The sequence below is a fragment of the Oncorhynchus masou genome, chromosome 25, assembly GCF_036934945.1.
Source record: "Oncorhynchus masou masou isolate Uvic2021 chromosome 25, UVic_Omas_1.1, whole genome shotgun sequence".
In the NCBI taxonomy this organism is placed as follows: Eukaryota; Metazoa; Chordata; class Actinopteri; order Salmoniformes; family Salmonidae; genus Oncorhynchus; species Oncorhynchus masou.
In genome coordinates this window covers 38,086,726-38,097,905 of record NC_088236.1, presented here as the reverse complement: position 1 = coordinate 38,097,905, position 11,180 = coordinate 38,086,726, and the positions used below count along the sequence as shown (strand labels likewise).

The window sequence follows — 11,180 nt, the reverse complement described above, 5'->3', positions numbered from 1 at the left end:
ACAATGAACACTTACCACACTGCGTGTTGGTCCGATGATTCCTATTCCTCATCATCAGACGAAGAGGAGATTCGTTACATGCAGAAGGATTGTTACTAAATTTTTGTCTTGTTACAATATCCCTGTTACACCTAGAGAGTTCACCATAGTCTCTGATATTCCATCTGGAACTCTCATGTTGTTTAGAGGTGTAACCAGCCCTTACCTTCTTGAGCTACCCCCGCTTAATCCAGTTGACTCTCCAATAGGGAAAATGTGTTTCTCCTTGCTCCCTCAGAACAACAGATCTATACATGTTTTATTTCAAAGAGATATCATATCTATTCCTTATGTCTCAACTTACTGGAATACATTTGTCAGTATCTGTTGGGAAAAAGTATAGTTATTACCACACATACCTGCTTGTTAACAAGGTCAAAGAGGTCTCTTTCAGAATTATCCATGTATTACCCTGCGAATCATTACCTGAAGAAACTCAAAGACATTAACTTTAACTGTACTTTTTTGTTGTTGAGCAACCAGAAACAGTTTTGCATTTATTTTGGATTGTCTACATGTAAAGAAATGATGGCAAGATTTATAGTTTTATAATTATTAATGTTCTTAATGACTTTAGTTTTTTATGGGAGAATCTGCTGCTCGGTTTCCTTAACTATAAGGATAAAGAAACAATTTTACCTCGCAAATCTAATTGTGCTAATGGAAGAATTTCATATTCATAAATGTAAATTCACTAATAAGACAACACACCTCCATGTTTTCTATAAGGAATTCGAGCAGTCACATGAAGACCATTCCACATTCTTCCAATAAGAAAGCTGTTAAAACAATCAATACAGGTCTTATTTTTTATTTAACTTTTATTTAACTAAGCATGTTAAGAACAAATTCTTATTTACAAAGACGGACCCACAGCGATAACTCCTGAGACCGCTGCGTCACTCAGGAGTCTGTTCTGCAATTTGTTGTGCCCCCTAACAGACAATGATAACATGCCAGGGGTACAACAAATTACAGATTGGGCTCCTGAGTGGCGCAGTGGTGTAAGGCACTGCATCTCAGTTCTAGAGGCGTCACTACAGACGACAGATAAATCCATGATAATCAAAAACTTCAAGCATTTTTCAATGGCAGGCCATGCCTTCCTCCTGGCTACTCCACAACCCCCCCCCACAGCTACCCACCCAAGCCTCCCCAGCTTCTCCTTTACCCAAATCCAGATAGCAGATGTTCTGTAAGAGCTGCAAAACCTGGACTCGTACAAATCAGCTGGGCTTGACAATCTGGACCCTCTATTTCTGAAACTATCCGCCACCATTGTCGCAACCCCTATTACCAGCCTGTTCAACCTCTCTTTCACATCGTCTAAGGTCCCCAAGGATTGGAAAGCTGCCGCAGTCACCCCCCTCTTCAAAGGGGGAGATACCCTGGACCCAAACTGTTACAGACCTATATCCATCCGGCCCTGCCTATCTAAGGTCTTCGAAAGCCAAGTCAACAAACAGATCACTGACCATCTCGAATCCCACCGTACCTTCTCTGCTGTGCAATCTGGTTTCCGAGCCGGTCACGGGTCACTCAGCCACGCTCAAGGTACTAAACGATATCATAACCGCCATCAATAAAAGACAGTACTGTGCAGCCGTCTTCATCGACCTGGCCAAGGCTTTCGACTCACCATATTCTTATCGGCAGACTCAGTAGCCTCGGTTTTTCTAATGACTGCCTTGCCTGGTTCACCAACTACTTTGCAGACAGTTCAGTGTGTCAAATCGGAGGGCATGTTGTCCGGTCCTCTGGCAGTCTCTATGGGGGTGCCACAGGGTTCAATTCTCGGACCGACTCTTTTCTCTGTATATATCAATGATGTTGCTCTTGCTGCGGGCGATTCCCGATCCACCTCTACGCAGATGACACTATTCTCTATACTTCTGGCCCTTCTTTGGACACTGTGCTGTCTAACCTCCAAACAAGCTTCAATGCCATACAACACTCCTTCCGTGGCCTCCAACTGCTCTTAAACGCTAGTAAAACCAAATGCAGGCCTTTCAACCGTTCGTTGCCTGCACCCGCACGCCCGACTAGCATCACCACCCTGGATGGTTTCGACCTAGAATATGTGGACATCTATAAGTACCTAGGTGTCTGGCTAGACTGTAAACTCTCCTTCCAGACTCATATCAAACATCTCCAATCTAGAGTCGGCTTTCTATTCCGCAACAAAGCCTCCTTCACTCACGCCGCCAAACTTACCCTAGTAAAACTGACTATCCTACCGATCCTCGACTTCGGCGATGTCATCTAGAAAATAGCTTCTAATACTCTACACAGCAAACTGTATGCAGTTTATCACAGTGCCATCCATTTAGTTACTAAAGCACCTTATACCACCCACCATTGCAACCTGTATGCTCTAGTTGGCTGGCCCTCGCTACATATTCGTCGCCAGACCCACTGGCTCCAGATCATCTACAAGTCCATGCTAGGTAAAGCTCCGCCTTATCTCAGCACCTGTAGCACGCGCTCCAGCAGGTGTATTTCACTGATCATCCCTAAAGCCAACACCTAATTTGGCCGCATTTCCTTCCAGTTCTCTGCTGCCTGTGACTGGAACGAATTGCAAAAATCGCTGAAGTTGGAGACTTTTATCTCCCTCACCAACTTTAAACATCTGCTATCTGAGCAGCTAACCGATCGCTGCAGCGGTACATAGTCCATCAGTAAATAGCCCACCCAATTTACCTACCTCATCCCCATACTGTTTTTATTTATTTACTTTTCTGCTCTTTTCGCACACCAGTATCTCTACCTGCACATGACCATCTGATGTTTTATCACTCCAGTGTTAATCTGAAAAATTGTAATTATTCGCCTACCTCCTCATGCCTTTTGCACACAATGTATATTGACAATTTTTTTCTACTGTGTTATTGACTTGTTTATTGTTTACTCCATGTGTAACTCTGTGTTGTTGTCTGTTCACACTGCTATGCTTTATCTTGGCCAGGTCGCAATTGTAAATGAGAACTTGTTCTCAACTAGCCTACCTGGTTAAATAAAGGTGAAATAAAAAGAAATAAATAAAATAAAATACAGGCTGGAATCGAACCAGGGTCTATCACAACCGGCTGTGATTGGGAATCCCATAGGGCGGCGCACAATTGGCCCAACACCTTCCGGGTTGGGGTTTGGCTTGGGTAGGAGATCTGAGATGCAGTGCCGTAGAACGCTGCGCCACTCAGGAGCCCAATCTGCAATTTGTTGTACCCCCAAGCATGTTATCATTGTCTGTTTGTATACTTATTATATGTATACTGGTGTTTCTGCAATAAAAATGTTATACAATAAAAATAAAATATATAAAAGAGTGTGCTTGAATCCGAAAGTGTGGCAAGTGAATTGTGTGATAATGAGTGGAAAATAGTGAAATCAAAGAATGGAACAAAACAAGCAAAAGTTGTAGTAGAAGACAAGGACCGGTCCTTAATCTATTTTGTTATTGGACTGCGTTTTTTGGACAAGGTGATTAATTTGGGAAATCCTTTTGTAATATCGAGGACTGTGAAGAAACCAGTGAGAAAAGTGGATTCAATCAAAGTGACCAGAAGCGGCCTTGTTTTGGTTAATTGCGTTGATGAAGAACAGAAGCGTGCACTGGATCTGGCTAAAATGTCCCCGTCAGAAGTAACGTATTGATCTTCGGGAATAGGGCGCCTGCCAAAAGAGTTATAGCTGGAGTTTCGTTGGATATAGTTGATGAGTATCTTAGTCAGAAAATCCCAGGAGTGGTCAGTGCACGTCGCCTGACCCGTATGGTAAATGGAAGGAAGGAGAAAAGCCTGTCGAGGAGACTCTACTTGGATACGTGAGGTATCCGGCGAGAGCATTTGTGTCAAAAACATTACAGTATGGAAATCGTAAAGGATATGGTCACGTGTCAAATGTTTGCAGATGGGAGAAGTATGATGTTGAAGAATCTGGGAATGGAAAATGTTGCAACTGTGGTGTGGATCATACTCCGGACTTCCTTGAGTGCCCTGTTAGGGTGAAGGAGGTCGAGGGGTCAAGGATCAGGGCTGCCAGAGATCTCCTATGTGGAGGAGGTGAAGAGACTCGCGGGGGAAGAGGCAACAGTGTTGAAGATATGGCAGTGTATGAATTGCAATCAGCTGCTAGTGTTTTAAGTAAATCGGGTGATCTGGATACACTCATTGTGAAGAAGGTGGATTTTGTGGCATTTATAGCCACAGTGATTAATTGTACAGCACCAGGTGTCTGAGAGGTCCAAGTTGCTGGAAATTATATCTGCAGCCGAGAAGTTTTTGGGGCTCCAAGACTTCACAGCAGAAGCACTACAAGTGCTTTTGTCGCAGGGAAATGTCCTGCCCTCACAGAAGGCTTCTGAGCCCGTGTTAGGACCTGATTAGAATTAGGTTTTTACAGAAAAGCAGGTTTATTTTGTTTAGTTAATAATTTTTTGGGGTAGTTAGTATGATATAAAATTTTTACCCAAATGTTTTTCCTTTTTTGGGATCCTTACAGTATGTGGGAGAATGCACATTTAATTGTTGTGAACACCGTTATTCCATAGAAGAAGTACAATTTCGAATAATCTGGGAATGGAAAATGTTGCAACTGAGGTTTTTACAGAAAAGCAGGTTGATTTTGTTTGGTTAATAATTTTGGGGGGAGTTAGTATGATATTTTATTTTTACCCCCCCTCCCCCAATTTTATTTTGGGATAATTATTATCCACCCGTACACTAGGTGGCGGTATGCACATTTAATTGTTGAGAACGCCATTATACCATAGAAGAAGAAGGTGTTCTAATCGCTGGAGAAAAAGTTTCACGGAAAAAATGATCCTCCTCCCCAAAATAGAATGAAAAGTAGAGATAAATCAACCGAGAAAGAGGACATGTGATTTGGAGACGCGTTGTCAAGGTGGAATATATTTATGCAGGTCGCAGAAACGAGACTGGAAAAGTGAGAGTTTTCAATGGCTGCATATATTTTAGGCTAGTACAGGCTGATGGTTTGCGTGAGAAATAATGTTGCCCCTGGACACTCAGATTATTGTTGAAACGTCTAGTAGACGGCTATAGCCTAATGTAACCGCGAAAGCCATTTTCGCAGTAGGTTAGGATAATTAACGTAGCAGGTTAGAAGACTGAGGTTAAGGTTATGCAGAGGGTTAGCGACAATTCTCTCCTAACTTGCTACGAAAATGACTATCGAAGTGGTGTGAAGGGTGTGTCCCTAATGTAACCACGTAGGGTAAAGACAACCCATCATAGCCATTACGGTAAAAATAGGCAATCAAACACGAATCACTTATTAATGCTAATCATCAAAATAGTTGTTATTTATAAAATACTGTCCATTAGTACGAAATCAACCATACAAATATATAATAAAACTAAATCATTTAAGCTTTCAAGTTTCCATGATTGAATTCCCCCTATTTAAATGTCATCCTATTTTCTCACTGTCTTTGCAGATATCAGCACAACTGTGATGAATTGGAGGTGCAACACAATGACTTCCCCTCTCAGTACTTTACTGTCGAGAAGGACATGGGGCTCTACGTGAAGTGCTTACTGGCCCGGAAGGAGGATGAGCTCACAGACCTGTCAGAGCAACTGGGGGGACTGCAGCAGGCCAAGGAGTCCTTTGAGCTGCAGCTCAGTCAACTCCGCCAAGAGTTGCAGGAGAACAAGGACAAGCTCACCTTTTGAGAACATGGTTCTTGGTGAGATAAAGAACCCCGATACCACATCTTCCCATTCACATGATCCACCACCAGGCTTTTATTTCAAACTAGCTCCAGCATACCTGATCCTTTGGTTTGAATTCAAGATTAATACATGTTGATCATTCAATTGTATTACTCCTCTCTCCATCCCCATGCAGCGGGTAAGCTGGGAGCTCCGGAGGAATCCCTTGTGCAGAAGAAGGAGCTGATGGCTCACCTGGAGGAGCAGCTCAGGAAGTAGAGACAGGAGCATCACACAGTCAACTACAGCCTAGAGAGGAAGGCCGTGCTGGACAGCGACAGGTCAATGCCATATGTACACAGAGTGTACAAAACATTAAGAACACTTGCTCTTTCCATGACAGACTGACCGGGTGAATCCAGGTGAAAGGCATGATCCCTTATTGATGTAATTTGTTATATCCACTTCAATCAGTGTAGATGAAGGGGAGGAGACCGGTTAAAGAAGGATTGCTAAGCCTTGAGACAATTCAGACATGGATTGTGTATGTGTGCTATTCGGAGGGTGGATGGGCAAGACAAAAAATGTAAGTGCCTTTGAATAGGGTATGGGGGGGGGGGTGCAAGGTATTCCTAATAATTGGTATATTTGTATATACTCTGTATTATTTGGTCACTGCTGCTCAAAACTTTCCTTCACTCAGCATCTAACAGATTTTCTTCACTCAGCACTCAACAGATTTTCACTCCAAACACATTTTTGCCATAAAGTCATTCAATGACAGAAAGGGAGGGGGGTCCCGTACAACTACAACTGTAACTGCAGCCTTTAAAAACAACAACATCAATATAAAACATGTATGTTCCAATCAGGGACACGGACTCCTGCTCATACTCTCCCTCCCTGTGCTCTCTAGCCAAGTGTATCCCAAATTCGGTCCTTATACCGTGTTGTACACCCAACTACAACCACATCCTGTCCAAGATGGAACCACTCTCCAAGAGCACCTGCCTTCAACTTCATAGGTGATTGAGCTGCCTTTTATGCTGCTGTTTTTATGCTTGTCAAAAATGCGATTTATTTTTTAGTAAATGCAATAAATGTACTCAGTGTATGTTGTAGCTTAGTTACAGTAGATACTGAGTAGGTGATTTTTGTTGTATTAATTCAAAGATAATATATATTTCCTTTTTTAAATGAAGTGTTTTTTTGTCAATTTTGGTTTAATATATCAAATTTGTGTCAATGTCTTGTTAACCATAGCCTCTTTGTTCATCTGGAAACCCCCACTGCCCTAGAAGAGGACGAGTCCATCCAAACCCTCTGGTCCAGAGTGCCTGGCTCCTCTGCTGGGTGACCCTTCCAGAGGTAGCCTGTTTACCCCCCACAGACCCACCCCAATCAGGGGTAGCCCCACTGAACCCATCATCAGAGAGGCAGGACTGGGCTTCAAACCCCTTTAATGGGACATTTCCATCAGAAAATAAATGGTGCTACTTGGTTATGCAAAAAAATATTGTCACTTATACATTTTATTTTTCAGCCACTAGGTGGCAGCAACTATACTTAGAATATGTCCTACTGAGTCCGACAAAGATCAGCCACTAGAAAGTTTTCTTGAGAAAGCAATCAAAAGCTCTGTTATTTTGTGTTATTCGTTTTTTAAAGACTGTATCCAAAACATAAACATCAGAAATGTATACTCAAACGATTAAGGCATACTGTAGCACAGCCATTGTCCACATACTAAATCCAATACAGTGGGATAAAAAAGTATTTTGTCAGCCACCAATTGTGCAAGTTCTCCCACTTAAAAAGATGAGAGAGGCCTGTAATTTTCATCATAGGTACACTTCAACTATGACAGACAAAAATGATTTTAAAAATCCAGAAAATCACATTGTAGGATTTTTTATGAATTTATTTGCAAATTATGGTGGAAAATAAGTATTTGGTCACCTACAAACAAACAAGATTTCTGGCTCTCACAGACCTGTAACTTCTTCTTTAAGAGGCTCCTCTGTCCTCCACTCGTTTCCTGTATTAATGGCACCTGTTTGAACTTGTTATCAGTATAAAAGACACCTGTCCACAACCTCAAATAGCCACACTCCAAACTCCACTATGGCCAAGACCAAAGAGCTGTCAAAGGACACCAGAAACAAAATTGTAGACCTGCACCAGGCCTGTCATGCTTCAATTCTGTACGTGTTCAGTATTGATGATACTTGTATGATGCATGAGTTCAGTGCAGATATTGATTGAATGGACCAGGTGACTCAGTCTTTACTCCTCAATTGAAAATGTTCCAATGATCAATGCGTTAGGGTAAGAACATGGTGCTTGTAGCCTTAGGGTTGCGAGTTCAAATCTCATTGACCGCTTATGCTGAATATAGGCCTATGTGTCATTAACCAGCTTTTCATCCAACCATTTCATGAAGATGAATTACCTGACGCATGACAATATATTGATATTGATATAATAACCATCATAACGAAGTAAACTTGGAGTCAACTCAATGATATGTTGTGTGGTCCAACCACTACAAATCGAGAAAGCGTGAAGATTATTAGCCTACAAATAAATTATAATGAACTTCACAGGCTGGTAAAAGTGCACAATGAACTTGATGCACATTTCCAATAACTGTCGAGGGTTTTATTCTGGTGACATGACAAATAAAAATAATCTCGCTCTTTTGTCAATCATAATTCACAATACGTCATCAGAAGTGTCCACTTAATTTGAGGACTGAGGGGATAGGGTTTATCTTTGAAGTGTTTGGAAAGCAACCTGTATGTGCACTCCAGCCAACAATGCGCAGCTGCGTGCTACTTGGCTACTATATAACATTTTTTTTTTATGTAAGAAAACCATCAGTGGAGTTGAAAATGTGATGGAAACCCATTTAACTTGCATTTTTTTATTCAGTACATGGGAATTTAACTGCAAAAGGTATTTTTATGTGAACTACGTCATCACGCACAGCCTTTATTTCTGTAACAAGTCAATTTGATTCAAACACATTTCTGATGTAAAATGTGCCTATTATTTTTATGCAGATTTGAGAATATTTGCATAAAAATCTGTCGCCAATTGGATGATAACCTAGCTACTGTAAATGTTGCCATTACGGTACTTTACTTTTGATAAAAGTGCCCATAATGATAGGATTACGATATTGTTGTCAGCTGAACAGCAGTGATGCATCCATCTTCTCTCCCTCCCTACAGTAGCAGCAGGTAGTTCCTCTTAATCTTGACCTTGAATGCCCATGAAGCAGCAGAGACATTGTGAACATGCAGAAACTCATCAAATATTTATACCCAGATCTAATTCAGGACTTCATGTGATTTTCCTTGGCTTTGGGGCCAGGGTCTGTGTTCCTAGAAAATATTGAATCTGTTCTTTAAAGGTTCCCAGAATGTTTCATTTGGTTGTGGAAACAGTCCGATGAGAACCTTGTGAGGACATCGCAAAAGATATGTTCCTAAAACACAAAAACTGTCCAGTTGTGCGGATGATTATACCATTTCTTTTAGGGTGCAAAACCATTCACCTGATGTTACAAGAACGTTCCCAGAACACATTTTAATCTTCTCTTTGAAGGTTCCCAGAATGTTTCATAAGTAGTGGGAACATTGTGGGGATATGACAAGAGATAGGTTCCCAAAACACTAGAACTGTCCAGTTGTGCTGACATTGATATTGTTTGTATCAGTTCTTTAAAGGTTCCCAGAACATTTAGTTAGATTGTGGGAACAGTGTGGATACATTAGAAAAGAGAGGTTCCCAAAACACAAAATATACTCAATTGTGATGACATTCATACAATGTTCAAGTTAGATTGCACAGGACGTTCCTATAATGTTGTAAGACTGTTGGAAAAACACCTGGTCTAAGTTCTTTAAAGGTTACAAGAACATTTAATTAAGTTATGTGAGTTGTCTGGGATGCAAAAATATTGTTCTGGTGATGTGGGGAAGCAGGTAGCCTAGTCGTTAATGACGCTTAATTAAGAGATGTGAATGACATTTGAGAGCAAAGCCATTTAAGTAGGAAATGCGTAAACATACATTTTGCATACATACTGAACTCTCTAGGGCAAAGAAGGCATCCATGACCTATAAAGTCAAATATAATTGTGTTAATATATTTGATATAAGGTTACAGCAGACCTGTAGTATTTCGAAACATCAATAGCATTTTTGCGCAGGTCTGCTCAATAGTTTACCACAAGTCATCTGTAAAGAGAACATTACCTCATCCGGTACTTGGTTGGGCCCATTAAGGGCCTGAAAGCTGTTAAAATAGAGATTGTGTGCCCCGAATTTCCCGACGAGGCTGCCAGGCACAGACACCCCCATGAACTACGGGAATTCTGTTTGAAAGGGGTATACAGTAGTTAGTTATTTCCCACAGCAGAACATCATTATTAGATTATGATTTGTCTCTACAGTACCTGATGAACACAAATTATTAGAGGCATATTCATTCAATAAGAGCGGACATGAAAAAAGGGAAATAACATCATCTCTGCCCCATTTGAACTGTTTGTCCAGTGCGCACATACTACTCACCTGTTACACCTATTTAGGGCAGCAGATAATCTCGCAGTTAAAGCGTAGGGCCAACAAGGTGAACAATCGGTTCCCTTGAGCAATGCATTTAACCCTAATTGCTCCAAGGGGGATTTAACGAGAATGGGATATGCAAAATACATTTCCAATTCATACATGTGTTGAAAATGCATAATACACACGTGTACATGTCTGAAATTGGACAAATATAAGCATGCATCAAATTAGTATTAATATTACCATGCCAAACAGAATACCATCTTTAACCATGTGAAACAAACAGGTCTTTCTAATGGCTAATGATTAAAAAAGGCTGCACATTGTCCTCCAATTCCATCATCACCTTTGTAGGCAACCACCACCGCCACATGGATCGACAACGGCCTAATCTCAGATTTGCCTGTTCTTTAGATCCAGCATCATTTCAGGAATAAAATTGGTTGTATCTACTATGCAGAACCATCCATAACCTGTTTTTTTTTGTAATGGACAAATACATAATGAATACAGAAGGATAATTGTCATTCTACACTACTCAATTAGTATTTGTCTGCAATTTTACATTCAGTGCAATTGCTAAATGTTATATATATTATAATGCATGTGATAACGGATAGGCTACAGTAACAGGCTAAAATCAGTATGGGATTTGTGAAGATACTGTACAGGGGGGGGGGGGGTTAATTAATAGCCTCTATGCGGTAGGTTATACAACTGTAAGAAATGATCGGAAGCTTTATCTGCTGGTATAGTTGACAGAAATCCCCACCACATTTACCACGGCAAATCGCTCTCTGTCTATAGTAGGCAGCAGTTTTCTTATGCTTTAAGTTTGTGCTAGTGATTAATGTATATTGGCCAACAATTTCAATGGCTTACT

At 40.9% G+C, this 11,180-nt stretch overlaps 1 protein-coding gene across 1 annotated transcript; it reads left to right on the top strand.

The window, feature by feature from the left end:
* Positions 1–4,820: 4,820 nt before the first annotated feature.
* On the top strand, positions 4,821–10,839 carry LOC135514277 (cilia- and flagella-associated protein 157-like). The gene is made up of 5 exons (XM_064937642.1): positions 4,821–4,986; positions 5,501–5,752; positions 5,914–6,303; positions 6,634–6,742; positions 6,981–10,839. Exons 1-2 carry the CDS (start codon positions 4,958–4,960, stop codon positions 5,736–5,738), a joined length of 267 nt encoding a protein of 88 aa, XP_064793714.1. The 5' UTR covers positions 4,821–4,957; the 3' UTR covers positions 5,739–5,752; positions 5,914–6,303; positions 6,634–6,742; positions 6,981–10,839.
* Positions 10,840–11,180: the final 341 nt, after the last annotated feature.